Below are 27,500 nucleotides of genomic sequence, written 5' to 3'. Positions count from 1 at the left end.
GAATCAGACGAGGACATGGAGAGTGTACAAGATGAAATCAGCGGGAACGAAGGATATAGTGACGAGTCTGAAAAGATTGGCTTTGCCGATGAGTATGAAACTCAATAGTCCTGGAATCATGTCACGCTTGACAGATTATCACACTCATAGCACAGTGCAAGAGTTATACAATAGCAAAAGAAGAGCGCTATTTCAAAATCAATAAAATATCCTCCCTCTTCTGACCTTCCCGTTGCAGCAAAAAACCCAATTCTCCTCTCCCTATTAAGTGTAATTTATCCTCCTATTTTTCCCATCCCCACCTCATCACCTGAGGTTTTTAAAAGCTGGTATAGCCTGGGCTCGTGGCCGATGGCAACGGTTACTTGAACTGTTAATAAGAAGGAGCCTTTGCAACCTTGAAGAGCGCTCAATCAAACTGAGTAGCAGTATTACGTAGTAGTTGGTCCTTCTGCAGTCAATCTGCAGCTGTCCGTCCGTAAGCCGACGACGGACGCCTTGCGAAGACTTGTTTGTAAATGTCATGACGTAGACACAACTCCGCGCCGCACTTGCTTTCACCACCGACATTTAAACTCAAATAGCAAGTTAGCGATCATTTACAACATCACAAAGTTTCAAGACTTTTGCTCGCGTATGCATACAGAAGCAAGTCCGAGACGCACACAAAATGCCCAGAGAAAGCGAAAACGACGGATCAAGAGATTACCGCGACAACGATAGAGAGAGCGGGAGAAAGGAGCAGGACGAGAGGTATCGCTCAAGGTCAGAGCGAGACGATAGAGACAGGGACAGAGAGAGGAGAAGGGTTAGAAGCAGCAGTATGGATCGAGATAAGGACAGGGACAGAGAAAGGGATCGAGATTCCAGACGTCGACATCGCGAGTAAGCTACTTGGTCCAGCAGACAATATGTGCTGGACAGTTGACGGGTGTACCGTTGGTAGTTCTGAATCCCGCTCGCCTTCACGCCATCGTCGTGCCAAAAATAGGGATGAGGATCGTCATCACAAACCAAGGTCAAGCAGGAGGCGGTCTCGGTCGGGGTCAAGGAGTGATTCTAGTGATTACTCCAGTGACAGTGAGAGTGAAGATGAGAGACGGAGGAGGAAACGGAAGGAACGAGAGAGAAAACGCGAGAAAGAGGAGAAAGAAGTGAGAACTACAGCTCAAATGTTTGGCGTGTTTTTCTAACTGAATAAACTGTAGGAACGCCGAAGGCGAAAGGAAAAGAAGAGAGCTAAACGTGACAAGGTATTTTCCATTAAATTCCACAGATCTCTGATAAATATTGACAGCGACTGCTCTGTAGAAGAAGAGAGAGACCGCCGCTTCTACGCATAGCTGGGGCCAATATGGTATCATTTCAGAAATAGAGTGAGTCGTAACTTTCTTGTTTCAAGATACATAGCAACAGACTGATCAAGTCCCTCTTAGTTTACCCAAGAAAGATTCGGTTCGTGTCATATACATAAAGAAAACATCGTCGGAGTATCTGACAGATGGCCGATGTCCTGTAGGAATTCCGAGCTTGGTTGGTAGAGGAAAGGAAGATCAATCCGGAGACCATTAGCAAGGACAGAACAAAGAAGGAGTTCGCGGTGTATGTCGAGGATTACAACACGGGTGAGCAACGAAGAATCTCATGTCGAAGGAGTCTGAATGATGGCTAATCAAAGGATATGAATTCTCGTAGCAACTCTTGGGCACGAGAAAGTGAGTGAAAATCTACATCCATGATGCGGCCCTATATTTATTAAGGACTGTAGTATTACGACATGGACAAATATATGATAAAATTGAACATGATCCGATCAGGTCAAACTTTACCCGATGAGAGCAGTGGCTATGATCCTATGGCGGATATGAAGGCTCATTCGTCAAGTCTCAAGGTGAGCATCCCTACCGATCCAAGCCCAAGTACAGTTGTCGGATTTCTTATGCGATGCAGTCGACGACGAAGGAACCTCAAGAGTCATATCTCAGTCCTCAAGAAGTAGCAGAGCTGCGTAGAATTGAGGCGGAACGTACAGAGATCAGCAAACGAAGATTGCTGGGTATGAATGTGCCCAAGAATATGGGCGTCAGGACAGAAGATGCGGACTACTAGCTGTTTCACCATAGTTTTATGTTAGACCGCATGTATCCTTGTTCCTTGCTTTGGTCACTGGTGAGTGTGTAGAAAGCAGCCTTTCTTCGGAAGGTCAAGAAAACCCTCCTTCTAACGCCAAGATGAAACGCACAACAAACATCCATCATCGATACCAATAATGCGACACGTTTGAATTCCGAAAAAAAAATGGGACGCGTTTCGAGCTTCGAGGTTATCCGTCCGACGGCGACAGCTCGGGCAACGACAACAAAGTCAATTACGAAGATCTGTTCGTACTGTTTTTTCTATGCATACAGCTCGTCCAAATAAGTCATAGCAGATCTTAGATGGCTTCCAAGGTATAATGAAAAGCTCCTAGGACCGAGGGACTTCAGGAAGAGCTGACTTCGTACAGGTCCTCATTCAAAATTCGATCCCTATTCATCCGTCAGATTCCTTCAACGTTTGATCAGTCTTCTTCGATCTTAGTTATCCCTATGAAAACGCCCATAACAGCTCGATAATACTCCCGAGGCTCCGATTACCTCAAAGTAATGGGAAATCACCGTCCTCTAGAGAGCAAAACAGAGGACATTCCAGCTCGAGGAATGCTGAACGACGAGTACTGGTCCACTTTCACCTTCAACTCGGACGATTATGAGTTGGGTCCGATCATTGGTGAGTCCCAAGATGCATAATGTGAGGATCATACCAACAACCTTCTATAAGGCTTTGGGGCTTCGTCAACTGTTTATTCAGCCGTGTTTACCCCGCCCAGTCCTCAGCCTTCAACGTCGCCGAGTGTATCTTCGACCAGTTCAAACTCAACTTCAACGCCTCATTCAACACACATTTCTTCCCCTGGAACTTCTCGGAAACCTCGTCTAAGCATAACTCTGCCAGCGCCTTCCACTTTACCCACGGCAGTGACATCACGAGTGCTTGAGCGAGGGACATCATCACAGCCTCAAGGAAATAGGCCGTGCGCTATCAAAGTATCGAATTCTCGCCCGAATGTGGAACAATTATTCAAAGAGATAAGGCTGCTAGCTCTCTGCAAGCATCCCAATATCCTTCGGCAGGTTTTCATTAATCAGTATATACATAGCCAAAGCTAATAAGCAGCTGGACTGTAGAATTTTAGCTACATTTACCCTACCTCCAGACTGCCAGCGCATCGCTCTTGTAACCCCTCTCATATCAGGAGGATCTCTAGCTGGTATCCTTGATTGGCGCTCTAGATCGGCAACAACCCCTAAAAGCAATCATGCCTTCAAGTTCAACATTGGGCATAAAAGAAAGGAGGAAGATGGACGTGCAGGACTAGAAGAGGAGGAAATAAAGGCGATCATAAAACAAGTGCTTGAAGGGATGAAGTATCTTCATGAGAAAGGATACTTACATGTGAGTCTGTGGAATGAGCCGACGATTTGCACTACTAACGAAGAGGCAGAGAGATCTCAAAGCCGGTAACCTCTTAGTAGACGACGATGGTACCATCCTATTGGCAGACCTGGGCGTGGGCGGGGACATGAACCTTCCTCCTTCGCCAATATCAGAAAAGTCTCGGAGAAAGGGAGTTGAAGAGATCAGGTTTGGATCTACAGCGGTAGATGGATTAGGACCTGGGAAGGCAGCGTCGATGACGCCAGTGGAGGAGGATTGGGGTAGGAGAAAGAGCTTTGTAGGCACAGTAAGTGTTAGTATTTTTATGAGACCATTTGGGTTACTAATGGTAACGGTCTAGCCCAATTGGATGGCGCCAGAAGTAATTCTGGGAAGAAGATATGACAGCAAGGCGGATATATGGAGTTTAGGGATGACTATCCTCGAATTGGCTTATGGGACTGTCCCAGGATCGAAGAACAAGGGCAAAGATGTTTTGACAAGAATTATCACTGACCCTCCTCCGACCTTGGACAGGATGGGAAAGTTTAGCAGACAAATGAAGGAGTTTGTGGATGCCTGCCTCGTAAAAGATCCGGATGGAAGGTGAGCGTCAAAAATGATACGGGTAGTGGGGATACTAATAGAGGCGCAGACCGACTTCTGCACAGCTACTGGAACATCATTGGCTTAAAGGGGCCAAGAAAAAGAATTTCCTAGCTCAATCCCTTCTTGGTAACTACGCACCTGCTTCACTTTCCGGGAACAGAGCTGATTTTATTTCTCCATTCAGATGGTGTTCCTCAACTTGCGCAGCGGCAGGAGCTTCGTAAATTGCTGCTCGTCTTACCCTGCTAGACCATACACTGACTTAAATTTAGGTCGAATACCTACTGTGTCCTCTTTTGTCTCCCGCACATCATCGTGGGACTTTACTACTCCGTCTCATCCTCCATCTCCTATAAAATCTTCGTTACATATCCCCTCGGCCCGCTCCCCGTCTGTCATCTCGTACAAAGGCGATTACTTTGCGTCTCATACGCATTCCCGCAGCTCCTCCTTTAGCGTAATGCCACCCTCCCCAAGAGTATCTTTGAGACAATGGGCTGAAAGATCTGCTTCCGTCGAGGGTGACTACATAGTCGGCCTTGGAATACGGACGGGTAGCGAAAGAGGTAAAACCAGGTCATCGTCTGTAACTCCTGCGCACAGCGCTCGGAAAACAACATCATTCGATCTTCAGCGCCCAATGTCGATATCATCGTCCTCAAAAATCCCTGACGGTGCATCACCAATGAAACGTGGTAGAGATCTATGGGTGCCGAGGTCGGAGGATAGCATGGCGCAAGATGATGAGAGGGCGACGGCACCTATGAGCCCTTTAATGGAAGTGGGCAAGACCGAGGCGCATCATGCGGAGATACTCTCTTTGAATTTGAATGAGAGTTTGACGGCCTTGGAGATTAGAAGCGATGGTCTTGAAGCACATAGATCCCCAGAACTACTGTCCGAGGGGGCGGATGAGCCGGGAAGTATCCCTTCTGCAGAAGTTCCTAAAGAAACCTCCACCGAGGGTAAGAATGACGTTGTTGCAGCGACAGAAGATGCGAGACTGCCAGAAACAAGGGCAGATACGCCAACCACCGCAAGGCATACTGAGTATGCGAGCACTGGTCCCTCCACTGTCATCCCTCTTTCTCGAACCGAAACCATTTTAGCCAGAGTGTCGTCGCGAGCAGCCAACCCTGATCACAACGAAAAACGTAGTTGGCTCAGTAGGCGGTCCAGCGTGAAAAAAGCCGAGAAAGTGCTTATGGCGACTTCTGTCCAAGAGAAAGATAGATGTGGCTTGGGCAATGGGGCGGCACCTGGGCATTCGCATTCGCATTCGATAGGAAGAACTGGATCATGGGGAGCAGTTTTCGATAAGATGACTGGGAAGAAAGGCGAGTACAACCTAACAAATTAGCAATATGCTTTCCCTAATGGTTCGTATAGGTAAACGATAGGTATCCGTTATTGAAGGGGGCTTCATAGCTGTATATAGACACCCGTAGACAATTGAAGCTCAGGCAGCCGGTTGTAGCTGTAAGACATTAGCACACTTTACTTGGACATTCACTCTAATGAATTTATGGCATATTCGTTTTATATATGGGTATATCTGCATCACCGTCTCGAGCTACAACCATCTTATTGCTCTGCCGGTGAAAGCTGCAAATCACATCAGTCAAATCTCCTTGATAAAGCTCATACTCATACGCACGAGAATCACACCGTCTCCTCGAACGAACAACATCTCGGCAGTCCGTCTCTCGATCCTAGGTGGTAAGGGCTGTCCTTCTTCGGTCACGTCGACAACATGGATGGATTCCTCTGCTTGAGAGATGACAACGTTCATGTGGGCGTCATAAGCCTGTGGCATTGAGCGTCAGCAAACGCTCTTTACATCGTCCTAGACAATGGATGAGCATACGTGAAGAACACCAGTGACTATTCTGTCACCTCTAAGCTTAATCAAAACACGCCTGAAAAGCAATCAGCATACATGGCCCAAAACAAGTGGAAAGCGAGAGCAGGACAGGAGCAAGAACGGAAGCTACTCACTCTCCGAGGGCAAGCTTGACGAGGTCTAGAGGCTCTTGAATTTGAGAATTGACCACGGCGTCCATCTTTATATGATTCGTGGGATGGTCTCGATCTAAGGATATAGGCGAAGACTCTCTTTCAATGCCCAAATCAAGTGATTCTTCGTCCGTCACTCGGTGGTCGGCATGGGATTCAAAGAAGTGCACTTCAAATTCAATTACGTAACAAAGCTGACTCAACCGGCCATCGCGACGCGTCCCGCAACGCGAATGGAGGTGGTGGCCAATTTCAGAAAGTTGTTGTCTTTGATTTCCTTTACATTGTGTATATCTTCATTCCCATTTTGAACAGAGGTCTTGCGCGCTATTCTTGAATAAGGGGCAGGGGGACAGCAACTATACTTCAGAAGGCATCCGACAACCATTAACTGATTGAGGAGGATAGAGGACGAGCAGTAGCCGACGTGACTTATCCACGACATTGCCTGTAGATATACATGTCTAGGTGGGCTGGTCGACTTGGCAATACCAGTTGCACAGCTTGACTGACCATTGATATCAATAGACGCCGAGAAGCAGCTGAACTGGCTCGTGCACTTCAGCTATCTACCCAACAAGCCCAAACTATTTCAAAACCATCTCCTCATTCCTTAAGCTCCAGCGACACCTCGGGAACTACACAAGAGTCTAAAGAAATGGAACTTAGGCCTGTAGAACCCACAGAGGGTTCTGCTGTTCAGCAGGTTTTTCCAGTAAGGCCTGATATGTCTGGAGAAATTATGCCTCCTCCCAATGCTGTGCCGGCGACCATCGAGACGATAGAGATCGGCACTAGTTCCAGTGCCAAACAGCCCAGTATGTTTCTAGGCCTGTTTGCGAAGCTTTATCAATTTCTGACTTCATATATAGCTTATCTGAGTGAAATTGGAACCTTCACACCCTCGAACGGTAACCCAGACACTTCCATCTTGGTCCCTTGCACGGACAGCAATAATACTCCTACGACCAACACTACTTCTTCCAGCAAAGCCTTGCCTCCATCTTCTCTTCCAACTCACGCTCGACCAGCCTCCGACGGTCTTTACTCCTCACCAGCACCTTTTGTCCCTCCTTATATCCAAGACTCTTCTTCCAATAACGAATCTCATCCTTCACATGTGAGCAGTACCGAGGTATCTTCCAATCGACCACTTTTCTCTCCTACTCAGCTGCAGTCAAGCGTCCCTCCTGAATCTAGTGCCGAGCTTCTCGCGAAAAAGGTGAAGACATACGGAAAATCTTCTCTTGCGACCCTCTCATCTTCTATCAAAAGACCAAGCGACGGATTAGCAGTTCCTACCGGTGTTTCATCATCATCTCCAGGTGCAGCTCGTTTTCAAAACAAGAGCAAGTCCACCATTTTTTCTTCTGACGGCGAAGATGGAAGATCGTTAAGGTCTGCCGGTCTGCGACGGAGTTCGCAAAGTCCTCAGAAGGAAGCAAACCTCACTTCGCCAGATCCATTAGATAGTCTAGCAAAGAAGAGAAAACTTTTGGCGGCCTCTCGAGCTGTAGTTGAAGTCACTTTACCCGATCACTTGTCACCTACAAAGAAGACATCTGGGATCACTGAAGAGGATAGAGGCGGTGCGGTTGGAAAGAGGAAGAGAGCGGAGAGTGCCGGGTGCGAGAAACCAACAAGCAGAGGAAAAGAGGTTGAACAACCACAAGTGGCATCCGACGCAGAGCTTATACAATCTAGCCCGACCGATGCCAATTTACCTGTTGAAGCGTCCACCTTGCCTGCGAACCCGCAAGCCTCTCAGGTCTCATCAGGTTCTGCTTTACCCCCTTCCGCTCTCTCCAATTCCATCCCCACCTCCGCGTCCGAACCTGCCTCTAAAACAAAATCCAAAAAACGAAAGTTTGACCCTATGGAGATCCCTGATATCGACGATGGGATCGACGAGGATTTCCAACCTGGGACTAAAAAGGCCAAGCCAAAGCCAAAGGCTAAAGCGAAACCCAAGGAAACTAAAGAGAAGAAGGAGAAGAAGGCACCAGCAAAGAAGGGCAAGAAGGCTCTCAGTTCTGCCGAGATCATGGAAGAGCCAGGGGATGTCCCGACGACCGGCGCTTCTGCTTCCAATGATACTGAGCAATCGACTGTGACGTCTAATATGCCGGAGGCTGTCGAGCCGGAATTAGCACCGGCTCCAGCTACAGAGTCAACGCCAGAAATACAATCAGTTATTGAGCCACAACCTTCAACAGCGACCGAACCTGCTGCAGAACCTATCTTGGCGGCCCCCGAACCGAAACAGACAAAGAAATCCAAGAAAAAGACATCTTCCAAAAAGAAAGCTACCCAACAACCAACCGAGGTAGTAGACAAGGAAAACTCTAGATCCCCAAGTAAATCCCCCGCCAAACCCCCCGCTAAACCGGACAGTCCTCTAGCACAACCATCATCCACCAATGTTGCCGAATCTCCGACACGGCCACGTCAACCACTGGCTCGTGCTTCGAGCAACACGGGTATCTCCACGCCACAACCTTCCTCTTCTTCTTCCAGACCAATGTCATCGGGTGGTAGAGAGGGTACACCGGTGGATGTCAGATTTAGGAATCGTAAGTTTCAGTCCATCTTGAAACTCAAAATACAAAAACGCAAAATATAGATAAAAGGATAAAAGAAAGATGAGATGATGGGGCTGACCAATTGATTACCCGGAACATAGCTCGCAAAGATCTCCCATCCGTACTTGCCAAGTTTGGCGGACACAAACGTACTGGTATGTCGAAGAAGCTCAAGATTGTCCCCTTGCACTCCAAAATTGGTCCGCCAGCCAAGGCTTTGCCGCCGGTACCCAAGAAGCCTCAGAAGAAGGTTGAGAGTGAAGATGAGGATGATGAAGTGGATGGGGAAAAGAAGATTAAGCCTGGGAGTAAGGAGTGGTTGATGATGGAGGATTAGTTTTCATCAAAGTGTCTTTTAATGTTTTCAGGGTTTTAGATCGGTTGTCATGTTGTGCTGGCTTGTCTTGGATGTTGGCATGTATTTTAAAATGCAGTATTTCCTAATCTTACTTTTCAGATGGCTGATGATCCCATTTGCTTGCAATTGACGTGCACCAAAAATGCTGTCTTGTTCAAACCCAAACAATGTCCTTGCAATGCAACAGTGCAACAAGAAACCCGGAAACTTCGTGGTAGTCATGCAATGTAGTCGATCGGCATGCTAGCGACCTAAATACACCTCGTCGTCCCAATCCCTGCATCCCGACATCCATCGAGCCGCTTAGAATCGCAACTTGGAGAAGACTATGGGTACACCATCAGCTATTGCTCAGAGCAATCCGAAACATTAACGACTGTGACTTACACCACCTGTTCTGTCCCTTATGGTACCTTTCCTCGAAAGCCTTCTTGATGGCCTTCTTGGATTCCTCCCTCTGGGTAGGCTCCTTGAAGGTCTCAGAGGAAACGGAACCCTTGAGAGACTCGAGCTCGAGCATGTATCGGGTGGGGAGGAGGTGGGCGTAGTTGACGACCTTGATGAAAGGCTTAACCTTGGATCGACGAGCGATTCGCTTCTTGCCCATGTTCTTGGTCACCTTGAGGGGGTACCTGTCATATCGAGTTTAGTCGAGGAAATGGGAGGGGGCAAATGGATAGACACACCTCTCAATGCCAGCAACAACGGCGTGGGGGTAAGGTCGCTCCTTGGTCCCGTCGTCTTGCTGCTTGATGACGACGACCTTCTTGCCGGCTTGACGACCAGAGAGGACGACAGCGACTTTTCCGGGCTTGTAGACTAGTGAAAACATCAGTATGCAGTTTTTTTCTACGATACGGCGCTAGGTATCCGAGTCTGGGTCTGAGAGAGTCGGGGGCCTCGGAGGATTTGATGGGCGGCTGAGTGATGCCCTCGCTCTCCTCCTCTGCCGTCGAAAACTTGCGTATATCCCCGCCGTTCCGCCTCGTAAATTGTTGATGCTTTCCTACAGCTTCTTCTATGTTCTCCGCTTCACCAACCCAGCGATCCCAAGCGCGCCCTTGACAAAAACGATTCTCCTCTCCCTCCCAGACCCAGACAATGATGACGAATGCTAGACATATACTCACCTAAAATCAAGTCAGCACTAGTCCTCAAACATCAAACAGCAGCGGTACTCACTCTTGACCATCTGTAGTACAAAGCAAGCAAAAGAAGCAGCACGGTCAGCAACTGGCCATGCGCTCGAGAACACGGCTCCAAGACTCACTTTTACCTGTAGAAGCCGTTAGCTGATGAGGAGAAAGAAGGCGAGTGCAAGAAATCTTGAATCAGTCGTCTGGCTCCGGCTGGCCCCTGTCCTCGCGGCGAATTTGGAGAGTTTCTCGGAGTTTCGTAGGAGATGTTTGTGGCGCGAGTGGTTGGAGGGGGCGTCAACCGCCAAGGCGTGCGGGGTTGGTTTGGTGATTCCTCAGATAGGCGCGACACCTCCACTTTAGGGTAGGCACGTGACCGGGTCATTGGTTAGTGGTTGCGCCTGCCCGAGTCCCGGTTGCGGATGCGAAGTGGTGGTGAGAAGCAGCTCTTCGGGGGAATCGATCGGAAGAAGCTTGCCACTGGAAGGAAGCCCGTCCACGCCAGTCCAGTCAACCGCTCCTGCCAGGAAGCAACCCGCCACCGCTCGCCACCCACCAGCGACCCCAGCTCACCCCTCCCCGGCCACCTCCACCGCCCCCGCACGCCGCCACATCACACCATGCACATGCGACTATAATGTCCAACTCACCACTCAGGCCCCTGCACCACCCGCCCCTCTCGCGCCCGCCCTCAGGAGCGCCGCCCCTCCAGCCACAGCTCACAGGAGATAGGAAACCCCCGTCCTCCTCGGCATCCTCTTCCCAGGCTGCCCTGAACCAGGCGGGTAGAGCGGATCAGGTGTTGTACAGGTTTTATCTCAAGACTGTCGCGGTTCTGGTAGAGGGAAGATTGACGCACTATGCCAATGTATCCACGGAGAAGAAAGATCGCTGGGTAGGTCCTTCGATCACATCACAGGCGTCCGCGCTGATCAAAGCTCAGTTCAACCTTCTCTTGCCCGAGATTGATCTGTACAAGAATGATCTTCAAATATATCGCTCCATCTCATCCTACCCATCGTATACTCCGGCGGAACTCCCATCCCCGGCCTCAGATACCTGTAGTATTCCGCCTTTACTGATTGCGTTCATTCTTGACACTAGTGATGTTCCCAATGGCCAGGCCTTGCTGTGGAATAGGAGAGGTGGCAAGGTCGCTTTAGATCTTGCGTCCTTGTCATCGAAAGGAAAAGGGAAGGGTAAGGAAGAAAGACCAGGAATAATACTAGAGCGTTGGACATTGCGAGCTCAGTAAGTCCGAGCATCTCGCATAATCCAGCTGTCTTGCTGACTTTCAACCAGATCGTCTGAACCCGGCGACACTTCAAGCTCACAGATAGCGCCACATACAGCTTATCGGCTTGGGATAATCCATTTTCGCGCTCTGCACTCTCTTGTCCGACTCTTCCCAGCATACCGCCTATACAAGCGGCTACGCCGGTCCAACTCTGGGCTGCGTCTAGGTATCAAGCTTTGGGGTCCGGAAGGCTATCCTAATTCCCGTGATGGCTTGAAGGAGGCCTGGGACGTGATGGAGGAAGGTCTAATCAGTCTGGATACTGGTTTGGAAAAACTTGTCATTGAAGGAGAACAAGTCGAGCCTGAAAGTATCGAGCGCTACGATTTCCCACGATTAGATCTCTTTGGGAATGGCTATATCCTGCAAGCCGAATACCGCCCAGAAGCCGATTTTTCCACCGAGGATATGGAGGCTGTTTTGAGTGAAAAATTTGTGGATATGGACGAAGACTGGTTTACGCCTACCGTTGCCGCTCGCAGACGATCTGAGAGTAACGCCTCGGCCGCTTCGACCGCTTCAACGGATCACACTCGTACAATCAGAAAGCCTTCCATGCCGGCACCGATACCTTTGGGTAATTTGACCACTTCACCAATCCCGCCCAGACAGCAAGCGGCCACTGCAGGATCGTTCGCCTCGGCCGGCTCATTCTCCAGAGCTAGACAGGCTTCAACATCTGCGGTTGGTGCGCAAAGCAAAGGAAAGGATAGGTGGGGAGCACTTGGCGAGGGCCTGCCATTCGCGGGTAGGTCACCTTCTACGAGCCAAGTCGATGGACAGGTATGTTGCCTCTTTGTTTGGTGCAAGAAACGAAGCTAATACACAATTCAGGCTCCTCCATCGCCCAACCCTGGGGGTATCGTCGCCGCTCGTCGCCTTTCGGGCCATTCTATCCAACCTTTTGCATCTGCATCACCGTCTACTTCTTTGCTCCGCGGTACCCCTCCACAACCTCTCCCCGGCGCACCCATTCCCACATCTTCAGCCCGCCCCACCATTCCAACATCCCGCGCATCCTCATCAATCGGTCGTACTTCGTCTTTCCTCTCTCAATCCGGCCGTTCTTTCACCCATGCTCAGCTGGCAAACATGTACGGCGGATCGGCTTCGCCACCAGTGACAGGGGCCATGTCTGGTGTCCATCTTCCGTCCTCTCCTTCTCCGTACAACCCACCGGGACAGTCGCCCATTTCCCCGTCCAGTCTGACTTTTGCCAAGCAACCTGTTCCGAGGAATATCTCCATGTCAGGTAGAGGAATGGGCTCGACACCCGGATCGGGATCATCACCATTTATCCCTGGGTCTTTGGAACGCGATACAACTACGGGTACTGGTATCGGCGAGACCTCGACAGCTAATCCACCACACATTATCAAACGCTATTCTTCCTCCTTTTCATCCCGCCCTTCTTCCCTTACACATCGTCCTAGCGTTCAGTCCCAAGGCTCCAGTGCCGACGCGAGCTTACCGTCATTCCTCGGCGGGCAGGGCTTGCTGCGACGAACAAGTACAAGAGAGAGTGGACTGAGGCATAGTCTCGAACCCCCAAAGAAGAGGAACAAGGTGCCGGATGAAGATGATATCGAGGCGTTCTTAAAGACTTTGGACGCAGTCCCGCAACCTTCTCGATCCCAATACGCTCCAAGCGGGAGATTCGCTTCTATGGGTTCGTCACTCTCCACTAGGGAACACAGAGGGGAAGGAGGAGGGACTCCAAACTCACAGCTTGCTACCTCACCCCACGCTCAGGGACAGGGTTATAACGGACGTGTGCCGATGACTAGAGCTTGGGTAGATGACGAGCTCAAGCGTATGGCCGGTAGTTTCTCCACAGGGGAGATGGCTATACCTTCACGGGGTGATACTACGGCGGCGTCGAGTTCGAGTAATGTCAATACCGCAGCAAGTTCGACTAGGGCATCAATGACTGGTACGCCCGCGAGTATAGGTCTGCTCAGTGCCAGCAGGCCGAGTAGCGCTTCTAGGCGGGTGCCGATAACTGGTGAAGGGACAGAAGAGGGTGGACAACTAACATTCCGAAGGAGGTCCGGCGGCCCGTCTCCTCTCAGCCAGGGATTGATTTCTGCTGCTGGAAAAGGCAGCAGTCCACTTGCAGCCAGTCCTATGCAAGCACTTCGTTCAGCCGACCAAGTACCTGCTGATCGCGGGGTGAGATCCGGTCTGAGTGATCCCCCAACCGCAACCGGGAGTGCGAGAAGTTTACCTCGTTCGGCTATGGGTGTAACGCACGAGTATCCAGAACCGCTCCCCTTGAGGTCGGCTGGTGCCGGTGTAGGTTACGCTGGGCTCGCGAATTATGGTGCAACGGCAGTTACTCGAGCGAGTGCGCTTTCTCCCCAGACGACCGGAGAAACAAGTTCAACGAATTCACCTTCAACTTCGGCCACTACCAACGCAACTAATACAACTACAGCCACAACTCGTACGCCGCGCCGAGGGCCTGTCCTCTTGCGGGGAGGGTTCGAACATCGTTCTTCTGCTACCAGCACACCCTCTCACAGTCCCGTTCGAGACTATGCGAGAGCAGGTGTCGCTGTCAATGCTGCCTCTACTTCGGGCGCTTTTGGATTGGGGGTCGGTACCCGCGAGGCGAGGGTGGGCTCAATGCCCATCAGGCAGGCTGGGGATGAGAGGGAAAGGTTTACCGAGCTGGGGAGAAGGCAGAGTGCGTCGATCGCGATGATCCATGCGCAAAATGCTTCGGGAGCGGCCCCTACGATTGGGACCATTGGGAGATACAGACCGGCTAGTGGAACTGCACCGGGTTCCTTGGGGAGGGAGGAGTACGGGAAGAAGGAAGGAAGGGAATGTATCGCGAGACGAACTGGGTCGGAAGGCCATGAGCATACCAGAGAGAACAGGACGGAGGAGGGAGATGATGAAACGGATGATGGGCTGGCAGGGCTGATGAATGGGTTAGGGATTGAGAGACGTGGTTAGATTGTCATAGAATGGGCTCGCCGCTGTAGTCAGAAGCATTGAATGGGGAGGAAATTGGCCTGCACTGGGCCTTTTAGCTTAGTTCGGACGACCTCCAGGTGTGTAAAAGAAGGCGAGCACTCTGTCAGGTTGTTAATATATTATGTCTAGTAAATTATCATGACTCTTTAGAACATCATGTACGCTCTGCATATCTTTGTCTACTTGGTGTATTCGAGATATTTCTGCTCTTCTATCCTTCTGAACACTGATATATAACTGGCCCTTTACTAAAGTACTCGGCGTTTGATCCTCAATATATCTCTTGTTCATCATTCATCGCCTTGCAGTCACTTTAGTTGACACTCAAAGGATATTCTGGAGTCTCGGCGCTGATCAGCTCAGCGGGCTGAGCTCCTATATCCGCCATTCACTACATATACAGTGCTGAAAACTCGCACCGCAGGTCTCGCCTTCCAATCCCGCTAACTTTCTACCTGGTCTGCTTTCTGATATGCGCGTTTCCACACCAAACTAATCTGTGTCAAAATGGATTGCTTATGCGTCGGGTGGCGAGCCCACTGGCCTCTGGGCCCCTTGTGAAGTATAAAAAGCGAGCAAGTCTGACTTCGATCTCACAATCACGAATATCGACTTCTCTTTTCTCTTCGACCAACCGAAACAACTATGGGCATTCAGCCATGGATTGGACAATCGATTATTTCGTTTTGCCTCGGATCTTTGGCCCCTAGGCTCAGTCAATGTCAGGGTAAAGGTGAGCATAGGCCGCTCACTCAGCAGTGTGGTTCTTTTGTCTTCTTCTTGGTCCAGGTGGTCCTATATCGGCGTAATACTCCAAGGCTCTATTATAGAGTGCACCGTGTCCATTCCCCTTCCTTAGTCCGAAGAACCTATTTCAGAGTTGCTAAGTGCGTCTGACCCCTGATTATGTCTCAATGTCCCTTCACAGATTCAGGCATGATGCGATAAAGGGCCGGATTGTCATTTGCGTCTTGTGGCTGTATAGAAACTGTCGGTGTCCTCATTACTTTTCCTCTTTGGCCGAAACGACTTAGAGTTATTTGTGGAGATTACTGGTACCTGTCTGTTCCCGTGCCCTGATCGAGAATAACCAAGTGCATTTCTTTGATTCATAATACGTTGGCGAACGGCGTGATGGGCCATCAGCGAGCGCCGCCCTCTGGACTTTGTGGAAAAGAAAAAGCATATGATAAAGGAAGAAAAAGGGTGGAGCTGACTGTCTTTGATTGACAGACATAAATTTGGACGTGCTTTATTGGCCCTTCCACCATCTTTTTCACCACGGCACATTTGGCTATGGAGAGCCCAAAGACTTCGAGTCACGGAATTAGACGTTTACTGGCTTCAGGAGGATATCTACCATATCGTACAACCTTGGCATTTTGGATCACAGCGTGGCACTTCGCGGACTATCGAATGGTTAACATCAATTTTTTGGACCTTTCCATGGCATCTGGCACCTTCGAGCCACCACAGTGCTCTGGATTTCCTAAAGGCGGCCTCCCCTTCTTAGACACCTTGAGCTCGCGGGAAACTGGGTGGCACTCTGAGACCGCCCATGCTTAAGGATGCGAGTTTACCCCCCCACTGATTGAAGTCGATCATTATGATAACAGAACACGTGGAAACTTGACTTTATAGGCTAAGGGAAACAATAGAAGAAGCTAAAGTTATAGCAGGCTCAACATATTAGCTCTATATACACCGTCATTCAACGCTGAACACTTTGGACTCACAGTCTGCCCATTGAACTACACCATCTGCTGAAGACCATTCCGACTTGTGAGTCCTACTTGCCACAGATCCCATGTACAGTCAATACTGAAGCCCTTTAGGTCTGATCGATTCTAGAAGTAGTATATTTATCATTTCTAGATTGGTTATGCCGGAAGAGATGGGTATCTTGATGTGACTGGAATGCCGTGAAGCAGGAGATTGTAGCAGCTCAAATTGGAGACGGATGTTACAACTGTCGCCCGTGGAGGTTTTTGCCATATCATAACCAGCCTGGGAGAATATGTACAAGTGCCCCCGACGATACTGATGTAAAACATCTTGTGCCAAACAAAAGAATGTTCATGCGTATAGTTTGTGGTCATAAGTCGTAAACACCATTCCTTCTTTCAAAATCATCGATACCTATTCTCATTATTTAATTTACACGCTGGCCAAGATCTTCCCCACTACTGCCTCTATTCCTCCCTCTCGCACTGCTTGCTTCACTTCCCATCCCTGCGTTCCCAGGCTGCATATAATCATACCTCGGCTGACCCATGGGGCTTCCTGGTCCAGTCGGAGGGGTAGGCATGCCCCACATGGCGCCAGGAGACATCATCCAGGGCATCTGCATCTGTGGCATACCCATACCACCCATACCCATTTGGGGAGGCATGCCCACCCCCTGCGGATAGCCATAGAAGGATGGAACACCCATAGGCGGAGGAGATGTTTGACCGCCCATGCTGCCGGTAGGAGATACTGAGCGACCATCTGCGCCTGGCTGCTGACGAGGGCGAAACTGGGAAGAAAACTGAGCTCGATCGGGGAAGTCTCCTGCTTGCGATCCAGCCTGAGACATAGCCATCATGGTCTGCTGATACGCCATCTGGGCAGCTAGCATGGCCTGTTGCTGAGCATAAGGGTTCATCTGTCCCTAACACGAAAAGAGTCAACAAATTGAATCACATTGGAATTGTTCGACTCACCTGATATCCCATGTTCATCATGGGCATGTTCATACCCATTGCCATAGGGCTCGGACTCGTACCATAGCCAAAGTTCGGCGGATACATGTCTCCACCGAACTGTCCCATTTGCTGTTTCTGAAGTCTTTCAATCTCTCTTTGCCTGTCCTCCTGCAAGTGCGTGTCAACACTAATCATCAATGCGAAAGCCGGAACTTACGGCCAGTCTCTTTTCCCTTTCTCGGTCTGTCAACGTAGCACCGATACCACCTGCATTCTTCCTATCTCTTTCATGCGCGGCAACGGCACCAATTAGCCCAGTTTGGGGGGGAGGAGGTTTGGCAGCGACATTGATCAAGCTGCTACCAGTTTCTCTTGCGAGCTCTTCTTGCTTCTTTGCAGAACGTTCTTCCTTGTCTTGCATACCGGCCTGCAACAATCCATGCGGTGCGAAAGCTTTAGTGAGCTGAACTGAAGGTTCCTCTAGCTCTACAAACTTTCCAGATTTGTGCTGCTCAGGCATACCGTGCTCAGTAGAAAAGTTGGCATTCCAAACTGTTTGACGAGCAGCCGGTGGGGCGTTATTCGCAGGTGACTGACGAGGGCCGGGGATGGGATAGAATCCGGCATTATTGTTGTAGGTGAGCGTCGAGATGGGCCGTCCGTTCGCAACATTAACATTGCCAGGACTGGGAGTTCGAGAGACAGGACGAGGACGCTCCATGAACTGGCTGGCACGGGGGTCATACTGACCTGTAGACTGACTGAATTGACTGTCTCGCCTCATACGCGGCTCGTTATTTTCAGCAGGCAATCTGACCTCTGGCGGCTGCATCCTCGGCACAGGGGGCAAAGCCCTGGCATTCATCAATGTCGCAAGTTGCGGGGTGTTGGGGCTTGCTTGCTCAGGCGCCTTTGAGGCAGCAGGCGCAAGTGGTAGCCCTTGTCTCTTCTGCGTCATAGGAGAGTCGTCTTCACTTTCCTCTTCCGATTCCTCGTCCGAACTTTCAAATCCAGGCATCGTACCCACATTACTCGCCGCCCTCTTTCCGCCACCTGGCATACGCTTAGCCATCTCCTGCTCCCTCGCCGTCTGCTCCGCCTTGGCCCGCCTTTCCACTGCGGCTTTGGAAGGAGCGAAACTTGAACGGATCTCTTCTTGCGGAGGAGATACCGATTTGGGAGGCACGGGCTTCGTTTGGGCAGGTGCCGTCTTTGGTCTGGCGGGGGAAGGATTATCCGCATAGTGAATATAGGAAGAAACGTCATCTCCCAGATCGAGTTGAGAAGTCTGGGACGACGCTTTCGAATGAGAGGGCTCAGCTGATGTAGCCTGGATCTGGCCATTCTCCTGAATGTGGGAACCGGCAGGCCGATCCTCAATGGCTTCCATTCGAGATCCAGTGCTCCTCCTTGCGATTGCTGGTAAAGCTCGTGCCCCCGAGGGTTTCCTTCCAAGGGTCTCCTTCTTCCCGACAGCTGACGCCTCTTGATTCCTATTTGTGACAGGGTTTGCAAGTCCACCTTGAGCATCAAAGTTGGTGTTGATTGTCGGTCTTTGAGGAGAAATCGCTTTGGGCGCCTGAGGTTGAGGCATAGGAATTTCTTCAACCATATTCATCAGGTACATCGCCGCAGGCTCTTCTCTCAGCTCCACTCCATGTGGAACGGTATCACCAGAGGAAACCTTGCGTGGGGTCGGAGAAAGTACTTGGGAAGGAACAGGTTGGACTGGAAGCTGCTGTTTGGGCGGTAGCTGAGGGGTGGGCGGTGAATCGCTAGGCGGGTCCGGATTCGTAATCACAGGTTGACCAAGAGGAGACTTTTGACCGTGAGCTATGGGGAAAGCGAGGATAGACGGGTGTGGTAAGCCTTTGTCGCTATCGGGCTCAGGCTCAGCCGGCAAAGCAGGCGCAGGCTGTACGGGTGGAGAAGCCTTGGCACTTTGGTACGGCGTAACACCCACGGGAGTAGGCGTGGCCCCTGTATCCTGAGAATATATCGAATGGGACTCTTGTGAAGACGGTGTGATATCGCTCCGTTGGATACCGCCGCCAGCACCTGGTAAAGGCGCCGGAGCAACGTGTGGGGTAGCAGTGGAGTTGGACCCAGAGTTTGAGTAGGCCTCACCAGGTTCTTCCGTCAGGGGAGCAAACATCTGGTGACTATCGTTCACCTGCGGTAGCCTATCTCTCTCGTGCTCTTCATGCTTGCTGGACTGACTTCCATGCTTGGAGCTGGTCCCACTCGTCTTTCGATCGCCAGATCCTCCCGTCCCGCCACCAAGACCAACAACAGTAAATGCTGAATTGGCAGTACGGGTGCTATTCTGTCTACTGGCGATATCCGTACGCTCGGTGATAGGTGTAAGAGACCTGGGCAAGTTTGGATCCTGAGATGCTTCATTGAACGATAGAGATGGCAATCTAAAGTTGCCATCTTGCCGTTGGAATCCTTGATCCTCATTTTCCTCTGAAAACTCCCTTGTATTCTCGTCTTTGGACCGATTTTGGTTTGATACCTGGTTTCGATGAAGGAGGGAAACAAACTGAGACCGAACGGCGGCGAGCGTAGTCACGCGGAAATTGCCAGAGAGGGCGTCCTCGATATCCAAGAATAAATTCTGCTTCTATCAGCATTCGATACTATCAATCTTTTTGCAAGGAAAAGAAAAAGCTTACAAAACGGTCTTGTCCTTGAGGGTAAGCGAAGAAAAGACTTTTTGGGTCTTTGGTATCCCAAATGTATTTTTCAGGTCTACCATAAAGCTTGAACGCATCGTGGAAACCTATACATTGTCTATCAGCATTGCCAATTATATCTCGGAACCAGCTGCTTACCGGTTACCCAGCGCATCATACTACTCAGAGGTGTGATCCCTTGCCCTTGATGACGACCATGTCCATGGCCATGACTGGATACCGAACCCGTCGCACTTGCCCCACCTGCGTTCTCAGCGTGTTCGGGCATGAGCAATGCCCACCCAGAATCCCGAAGGCGCCCTTCAACGGTGACCATCTCTCCGCTTATCCGACCAACCACCTTGAACAAGTTGGATTGAGACATGACCTCGAGTCTTTCGGGGAAGACGGCATAGGTTTGAGAAACATTGGTTATTGTTAAAATGGGTACGACACTGGTCTTGTTCTTGGATGTCCTCTGCTCTGTATAGAAGCTGGCCATGACCATACCGGTATTCGGTTCTGAGGGGACCTGCTCTTCTTCTTTACCTCCCATACCAAAGAAACTTCTTCGCTTAGCCTTTTTCTCTTCTTCCTTGCCTTCTGCTGGCGTACTCAGCACCAACCAAAGACGACGCCACTCTGTTCCGCCCATGACGCGAACTCTGACCCATCCTTCCATCCTTGATCGGCCCTTACCGACTTCCACAGGGGGCTCCCGCCCGCCCGACTGGACGAGGTGGCCCGTGTAGATTTCCTCCAGTCTAGCACGTTCCCAGGCAGCTAATCGGAGACCTGTAGCCCATCGCGCAAGGTCCAGTTCTGTCGGGCAGGAGAATAGCAGCCGATTGGAGCCGGCTGTGTTGAGAGAGAAGACAAAGTGGTGAGGATGCGAGTTTGGTCGGTGAGGAGGCGGAGGGAGGGGAGCCAAGAGCTCAAGAGACGAGTCGGTAATATTAAAGTAGGTCGGTGGAACCTTTTCGCCTTTGGCAGCAGCAGCTCGCGTTTCCTTCATCGACCACATTGCTGCAATTCCATCAGCGCCTTCATCACGCAACGACAGCTGGCCGACTCACACAGAGAAATGCCCGACAGCTGGAGCCAGACAGCATCCCAGTCATTCGTCGCGCTCCCGGGCTGGCCCTGCTTGGGCTGTCCGCCTGCGCTCGTCCTCGCAAGGATCATTTCCAGCTCTGGCGGGCTGGTGACATAGGTCTTTTGCGGCTGGATAGCGATCAGGTCCACGATCGCCCTGAACCTGTCCATGTCAACAGGCCCCGCGTGGTCGGGCGGGGCCGGGGTACCGAGCGTCGATCCCCGGCGGGGCGAGCCTGAGCCGCCGTTGGGCGTGGTGCCGGGCGCAGGCGGCTGCATCGGCATGGAGGCTGACCGCGGCATCTGCGTTGGTGGCTGCTGAGACTGCTGTTCCTGCGCTTGCGGCACGAGCGGCGATCCTTTTCCTGGTACGCCGTTAGCGGCACCGCTTCTGTAATCGCCTTGCTGCTGTCGCATCTGGCCAAGGTCGAGGCTCTGCGATCGCTGGCCTTCGTACGCTGGGACCCCTTGCCCCGAGCTGCCCGACAGCGAGCGCGGATGTTGTCCCGGCGGAGGCGACGGCGTCTGGTGCTGTGCGAACGGCCTGGCGGCGTACTGCGGCTGGGGCTGGACTGGCGACTGGGCCTGGGGGAACGCTTGGGACGCAGAGGCGGACAGCGCACGGGTCTGGGACTGGGTGGACGGCCGGTCGACGGAGAAGGACGACGGACGGGGACGGTTCTATAATATATGTATCAGCAAAAAACACCGTTTCCACTTGGCCGAAATGATCCCAAAGGAGACAGCGCTCAGACCCCCCCCGCAGATCGCTCCCAATTCCAAGACGGATCTTGTATACTCACACCAATCTTTTCCCGCTCCTCCTTTGCCTTCTCCTTTTCCTTGTCCTTCTTCTTCCCTCCCAGCCACCCAAACCCACTCCGTCTCTTCTCCTTCGCTCCCTCTCCACCCGTGCCCGCACTCTTCCCTCTTCCGATACTATCTCCCGCATACGCCGGCTGGGGAGGCGCCCAGCCCTGCGCCTGGCCGCGACCGCCATGCGCGTGCGACGGCGGCACGGGCTGCTGTTGTCCTTGGCCCGCGGGGGACTGCATACTTCGCGACGACGGGTCCGTAGATGCAGGTGGTGGTTGGAGAGGAGATACTGTGGACGACTTGCGCGATCTGAACATTGTTGCGCTTTGTATTATCTGTTACAGAACGCTTTGGCCAGCCAGTCGTTCGTAACGCATCAGGTTTCCAGGCAGGTTGTGTGCTCCGTTGGCGGATGACGAAGTTTTATTACTCTATCTATCTATAATGCTATGTACCGAACAATGCTCGCTTTCAGGCCGCCCAGCCTTTATTACCCGTCGGGAGTCGCACGTCAGTCTCATCGCCTTTTACGTACGCCAGGCACGCACCCATCACATGTCGGCCACAAACACTCGGTCATCTTCATCCCACATGCCTGTTATCTTTGCCACGGTAGCCTGCTTTCTGACACTGCGTTTCATGCAACCATGCGACTATGCACATCCATGCAGCAACAAGTATATAAAGTCCATTCCTAACGGTCATATGTGCGAGCGTACCCGAATTTAAACAAAGGCGGGAATGAAATAGACAAAAGGGCACAGTTCGTAGGGATAAAATAGCAAGATACATCCTCCCATCTCTTCCAACTCATCTCGATCCGTCAACAGTCGTCGAAAACATCACAACTCGATTAAAGCAAGAAGGAGCCCGCACCGGCGACGAGAGCGACGACGCTGATCACTCCAGCCATGGCAGTGCCATAGTTGATGCCGTTGGACATGGCGGCAGAAGTAGAGCTCGAGCTGTCGCCAGAGGAAGAGGCAGCAGCGGTAGAGCCAGCAGCAGCAGAACCAGAACCAGAACCAGCAGAAGAGCCAGCAGAAGAGCCAGCAGTGCTGCCGGAAGAGGAAGAGCCGGTAGCAGCGGCGGAAGCTCCGCCGGAAGAAGAGTTAGTGGCGGCGGCAGTAGAGTTGACAGAGCCGGCGTTGGAAAGAGCAAGAGAGGCGATACCATTACCGACAGAGGTGTAGGTCTTACAGTTGGAGGTGGCAGGAGTAGAGTAGGCAGTCTGAGGAGTGACAGTCTCACCCTGGGTCCAAGTGCCCAAAGAACCGTCACCGTTGGTGTAAGTACCGGTGTATCGCTGCTGGAAGGTAGAGGTGGAGCCGTTGGCAAGGATGTACCAGCCGGGAGGGTAGGCAGAGTCACCGTCACACTCGGTGAAAGAGTTGTTGGTGTAGTCACCGGGCATGACCCAGCTGCATCCCATCTCGTCAAGAGTGTGCTGGCACTCGTTGGCAGCAGAGTAGGTGGAGTTCTCAGAGATACAGATTCGGAGACAGAACTGGTCGTAGGCCATGTAGCTACAAATAGTCAGCAGCGGTCAAATTGGCCAGACAGCGGTGAGACTCACTTCATCCACTCCTCATAAGATACGTCCGAACCAGTGGCGTTGGTGGTAACGTTACCACCGACGGGGTTACCAAGACCGGTAGCACCGTGGGGGTCAAGCTCACCTCCCTCGTCACCGTCTTGAATGTTAAGATGGGTAAAGTCACCGAAACCTTGGATTTGCCAGTACAGGGGAGTCTTGACAAAGTGGACGGCGGTAAGGACGCCATCAGGGATGACTCGGGCATTGTTTCGGGGCTCTACGCAGTCAATCAGTCTTTCTGCCAGTTCCGACGCGATTCTTTGCGTATAAAATAAGTAGATGCAGACTTACGGACACACCAGGCGACCTCCTCAGCCTCCGTATCACCAATCACAGAATCGGGCTCGGGGGGAGCAAAAAGACAGCTAAAAACATGACCTAGTCAACCTTTGCCATTTTCCTTTCAAAGTGTCCTGCAGCATGACATACAAATCGTCAATGGCATTAAGAGAGAGCAATCGAGCGTAAGAGGTCTGGTTGATGGCAGTACCGAGAGTAGGCTCAGAGGGGTTGGTGGGACCCATGGTACCGGTGGCGGTGACCTGAGCGTTGACGTTGGCCTGTGCGCAAGGATATCAGCAACTGATGCCCCTGTTTCTTTCCTCGAAGCGCTAAAAACGTACGACACCGGCCATGAGGGCGGCAGCAGCGCCGAGTGCAACCTTGGAGATCATTATGAATTGGTTGTCTAGAAAAAAAACCGTTAGCGTATTCGACCAAGGTATGCTGTAGTCTTGTCTTTTTCCACTCACTTTCTGCAGATTTTTCAAAACGCATGAAAAGGCAGACATAAAAGATCAACGAATAGGTAATGTCAGCTTTCTGTATACAATGTGCTGATACAAGATGGTTTTTCCTCGCGACACGGCGAGTGACACAGAGAACAAAGGTGCTACGACGCGTTGGAGAGGGCAAGGAAATGGTCACTTACGGGTAGGTCGTGAAAGGAGAAGTGGGGAAAACTAGGTAGCTAGCCGAGATGAGTGGAAATAAGAAATAGGTAAAGAGTGTAGAGTGTGAATTTGAAGGTGTGAGAAGAAGGAAGAGAGGAAAGAAAAGACGGAAAGAAAAGGATGACGATGGATGCGGTGAAGCGTTGTCGATGGAGTCACCGGGAAGAAGACTTTCTTTACGTTCATTCAAAACGAGGCGGTGCCGAGGCATGGGTGTCTATTCGTGGCAATTCCAAGACGCAGCCAGGGTCTATTTAAGGGTCACCCGCTAGGGCCGTTAATAGGAATCCAGACGCGTCATGTGCGCAGATCGTCGCGTTTCATATTCAAGGTAAATAGGTCGAGTGCTTCCCATTCTCCCATTGGCTGCTGTGGCATGTGACAGGCCTGTACGCGACGCGTTTTTGAGTTTTCTGCGTACGTATATGTGTTTGAGGGGAGAGTGGCAAGAGATGATGAGGAGCATCTGAATGCCTCTTCATTAACTGAGAATTGTTTACTCTATGACGAGTGCATGGAGCTGGCGGGTAGAGAAAACGCCGTTGGCGGAAACAAAAATGTGCGACGACATCCTTCCCTCTGTCATTTGCCATATTATGTATGTGACCATTTTGGGAGCACAGCGCACCGCTCTCACCCTCCTCCATCCTTCCGACCCGACCACCTAGCGGCGACGTTACGCGGGCGGAATCAAATCCTTCTTACCTGTCCGGGTTCGTAGTGCCTCACTATAAGTTCGTAGTGCATTTCTCGTATGCTAACCGCTATGTAATTTCCCCTTTCATCGTGCACATGCCTAATCCGCTCTATTACAGTCTCGCTTGTCGTCATTGCTGCTGTATTCCAAAATGTCTGCGTCATAACAAATCTTTCATCGGTCCAAGTCTTTTTATTTTTTCAAGCTTGGCTGTGAGAACAAAAAGAGACAAGGTGTTTATCTAGACACTAGCAGCAACAACAGCGGTCCACCACATAACCGTTCAGTTGCCTTCGCTTGTCCACAACTTCTTGATCTTCTTTCTTCTTCAATGATTCACCTTTTGCCTAGGCCTTCCGCAACCACTGGTTCTAACAGCCAACGCTATAAATACCACTAACAGAGACGGTGACTATTCAACGCGTAAAGAACAAAAAAAAAAGCCGAGGCTCAATCCAGGTCTCAAATCAGATTATTGTTGTATGTTTGTTTATCAGTACGTGGTACTATTGACGCGTTCGTTGAATGAAGTTTGGAAGGAGAGCTATATTTATCCACTCGTACGCGACAATAGCATAGACTTATCCGGCATATACAATCTACTCGTCTTTCGGTCGCGCCTAGTGATTTGTAAGGCAGTATCAAAGCTATGCAAGTGTATTCTCGAAGCGTGGTTTTTGGCTTACACGCAGTACAAAAAAGGGCAGGACAAGAAGAGCGATTATTGGGTCATATTCGAGGCCATCGCCAGAAGCTAGTAGCTTTATTGTTCAGCGCTGAGTTCGTTGTTGTTGTGCATCGGTAAGAAATTCTTTCCCCTATTTTCTTCTCTTATTGTTAATAGTCGGTAGTAATAGATTCTTACCCATATAAGTAATGTGCATGGACTGGGTAGGAATGCTACTATAATAATCTGGCACTAAAATGATGTAAGCTCGCACTTTTTGACTCTGGGAGTACTCTTGTAGCTGTATTTAGAACAAGACATCCATAAGGCTTGGTGGTACGAAAAACCTTTGTGGCTTTATGCTGACAAATTTGATTGTCTGGTCTTCATTGATGAATGGACAGCATGCACACAGCTACGCTACATAGCAAAATATTGTAACCGGACAGTAAGTGCTTCTCTCCAACAGATATAGGCTTATCGGCCTTCCATCATGCGTGCTCGTCGTATGACTTGGTGTGCTGTTAGGTTATGCAGTAATGGGGGACCCATGGAAACGAGCAGCTAATAATGACAACCGATGGAGGTCCATATCTTCGCCATGTTACACCAAGATTACATGTGCATGCACATCTGCTATAACCCTTATCCTCATGCTCCATGTCCCCCCCTAAGCCTCGACTCTCCCTAAAGCGGCCTGTGACAATGTCATATCCAGTGCCCCTCTTAACTTCATCAACTCTCTCTGGAAACTCAACTCCCTCTCAACCCGTGTCTGAATCTTGCCGAGCATTTCATCGAGAATAGGCGATTGGCCGAGGATTGGTGTGTAGATATCTACGAGTTAGATGGTTAACAATGTCGGAAAAGGTATAGCAAAACGAAAGGAAAGTTGAAAGACTCACCAATGATGACACCGACGACCTGCGCCGCCATCTCACCGAATCGAGGGTCTGTGACGTTCTTGGCCAAAAAGTTGAGAATAGGTTCAAGTGTAACATCGTCTCGCCCGGAAAGGGCTATCCGAAGAGCATCACGGTGAACCAACTCCTGGATCAAAGCGAATGTAGTGGTGGGCTTGACATTCTTGTGTAATCCTGCGTCAAGAGCGGCAGAGTATTTGAATGATTTCAAATATTTGTCAAAGTCCCTCAGCCTCTTTTGCCGTCTTGTCTCCACCCTAAATTCGTCTGCCGGCCCAACCACAGGTCCTAAATCTTTCCCCTTAGCCTTGATGTGCCCTGTCCCGAAGATCGCCTCCATATCTGCAAAGTATTCATATGCGCCACCCTTGATAGCTGTTTCCTGCGCTGAAGACGCGCCGAGCTCAGAAGCTTTGGGATCTCGCCGACGAACGGAAAGGGTACCGTCAGTCATACCAGCTGCGATGTGGGTGTCATCAGGGGAAACCGCGAGAGATAAGACGGGTGCGGGGTAACGCATGGTGTGAACAACCTTCCAGTCTTCAACGTCGTAGACCTTGACCATGTTGTCGAGACCGCCGGTCAAGACTCGTCCCTTTGTACCATCAAAGGCAACTGAGGTAACGGTCTTTTGGTGATTGGACAATGCTCGCACGCACTTGCCTGCCATTGCAAGATCCCAAACTCTCAATATAGGTCCACCGACGCTGACAGCCACACCTCCACTGGGGAACGCCAAGATATCCTCCACGGGAGCACCACCATGTCGCATAGTAATGACATTAGCCTCGTCTTCTGGCAGTCGGACGTCGTGTAGCCGAATAGTGGAATCATAAGATGCAGAGAGTATCAGGGAAGGGTCGGAAGGGGAGAAAATTGATGATCTAACATAGTCGGTGTGGGACGAAAAGGTGGAGAGACATGCTT

General features: G+C 50.8%; 10 protein-coding genes across 10 annotated transcripts in view; 5 read left to right on the top strand and 5 right to left on the bottom strand.

Annotated features, from left to right (window-relative positions):
- Positions 1–108, top strand: part of CNBA7440 (hypothetical protein) — a gene marked incomplete at both ends in the record, with an annotated part of 1,117 nt that extends 1,009 nt beyond the window's left edge. The window contains one exon of the mRNA XM_772530.1: positions 1–108. This exon is cut by the window's left edge and continues 39 nt beyond it. Within this exon, the coding sequence (XP_777623.1) occupies positions 1–108 (108 nt within the window).
- Positions 109–670: 562 nt separating this feature from the next.
- Positions 671–2,109, top strand: CNBA7430 (hypothetical protein; the record flags this gene model as incomplete). Its single annotated transcript, XM_772529.1, has 9 exons — positions 671–885; positions 947–1,154; positions 1,209–1,253; positions 1,312–1,376; positions 1,437–1,455; positions 1,520–1,625; positions 1,696–1,715; positions 1,769–1,891; positions 1,951–2,109. The coding sequence occupies 9 exons, from the start codon at positions 671–673 to the stop codon at positions 2,107–2,109; spliced, it is 960 nt and encodes a 319-aa protein (XP_777622.1).
- A 536-nt stretch (positions 2,110–2,645) lies between these two features.
- On the top strand, positions 2,646–5,486 carry CNBA7420 (hypothetical protein; the record flags this gene model as incomplete). Its single annotated transcript, XM_772528.1, has 9 exons — positions 2,646–2,769; positions 2,821–3,169; positions 3,228–3,495; positions 3,539–3,784; positions 3,839–4,083; positions 4,133–4,212; positions 4,271–4,306; positions 4,359–5,423; positions 5,476–5,486. The coding sequence occupies 9 exons, from the start codon at positions 2,646–2,648 to the stop codon at positions 5,484–5,486; spliced, it is 2,424 nt and encodes an 807-aa protein (XP_777621.1).
- A 184-nt stretch (positions 5,487–5,670) lies between these two features.
- On the bottom strand, positions 5,671–6,149 carry CNBA7410 (hypothetical protein; the record flags this gene model as incomplete). The annotated part of the gene is made up of 4 exons (XM_772527.1): positions 5,671–5,691; positions 5,744–5,893; positions 5,954–6,005; positions 6,085–6,149. The coding sequence occupies 4 exons, from the start codon at positions 6,147–6,149 to the stop codon at positions 5,671–5,673; spliced, it is 288 nt and encodes a 95-aa protein (XP_777620.1).
- Positions 6,150–6,562: 413 nt separating this feature from the next.
- Positions 6,563–9,021, top strand: CNBA7400 (hypothetical protein; the record flags this gene model as incomplete). Its single annotated transcript, XM_772526.1, has 4 exons — positions 6,563–6,570; positions 6,631–6,920; positions 6,975–8,675; positions 8,786–9,021. 4 exons carry the CDS (start codon positions 6,563–6,565, stop codon positions 9,019–9,021), a joined length of 2,235 nt encoding a protein of 744 aa, XP_777619.1.
- A 324-nt stretch (positions 9,022–9,345) lies between these two features.
- On the bottom strand, positions 9,346–9,874 carry CNBA7390 (60S ribosomal protein L27; the record flags this gene model as incomplete). The annotated part of the gene is made up of 3 exons (XM_772525.1): positions 9,346–9,368; positions 9,430–9,674; positions 9,729–9,874. 3 exons carry the CDS (start codon positions 9,872–9,874, stop codon positions 9,346–9,348), a joined length of 414 nt encoding a protein of 137 aa, XP_777618.1.
- Positions 9,875–10,815: 941 nt separating this feature from the next.
- CNBA7380 (hypothetical protein) lies at positions 10,816–14,439 on the top strand (the record flags this gene model as incomplete). The annotated part of the gene is made up of 4 exons (XM_772524.1): positions 10,816–11,073; positions 11,122–11,429; positions 11,481–12,258; positions 12,310–14,439. The coding sequence occupies 4 exons, from the start codon at positions 10,816–10,818 to the stop codon at positions 14,437–14,439; spliced, it is 3,474 nt and encodes a 1,157-aa protein (XP_777617.1).
- A 2,173-nt stretch (positions 14,440–16,612) lies between these two features.
- CNBA7370 (hypothetical protein) lies at positions 16,613–21,975 on the bottom strand (the record flags this gene model as incomplete). Its single annotated transcript, XM_772523.1, has 7 exons — positions 16,613–17,113; positions 17,166–17,315; positions 17,365–19,767; positions 19,826–19,932; positions 20,090–20,851; positions 20,902–21,601; positions 21,724–21,975. The coding sequence occupies 7 exons, from the start codon at positions 21,973–21,975 to the stop codon at positions 16,613–16,615; spliced, it is 4,875 nt and encodes a 1,624-aa protein (XP_777616.1).
- Positions 21,976–22,589: 614 nt separating this feature from the next.
- Positions 22,590–24,007, bottom strand: CNBA7360 (hypothetical protein; the record flags this gene model as incomplete). The annotated part of the gene is made up of 5 exons (XM_772522.1): positions 22,590–23,262; positions 23,313–23,550; positions 23,625–23,698; positions 23,763–23,893; positions 23,957–24,007. 5 exons carry the CDS (start codon positions 24,005–24,007, stop codon positions 22,590–22,592), a joined length of 1,167 nt encoding a protein of 388 aa, XP_777615.1.
- Positions 24,008–26,320: 2,313 nt separating this feature from the next.
- CNBA7350 (hypothetical protein) overlaps positions 26,321–27,500 on the bottom strand; it is a gene marked incomplete at both ends in the record, with an annotated part of 1,687 nt that continues 507 nt past the window's right edge. Inside the window, 2 exons of the mRNA XM_772521.1 lie at positions 26,321–26,487; positions 26,556–27,500. The exon at positions 26,556–27,500 is cut by the window's right edge and continues 92 nt beyond it. Of these exons, the coding sequence (XP_777614.1) occupies positions 26,321–26,487; positions 26,556–27,500 (1,112 nt within the window). The remainder of the gene's footprint in view (positions 26,488–26,555) is intronic.

Source organism: Cryptococcus neoformans, chromosome 1 (genome assembly GCF_000149385.1).
Source record: "Cryptococcus neoformans var. neoformans B-3501A chromosome 1, whole genome shotgun sequence".
In the NCBI taxonomy this organism is placed as follows: Eukaryota; Fungi; Basidiomycota; class Tremellomycetes; order Tremellales; family Cryptococcaceae; genus Cryptococcus; species Cryptococcus deneoformans.
The sequence above is the reverse complement of the archived record's forward strand: the minus strand, read 5'-3'. Positions and strand labels throughout refer to the sequence as shown.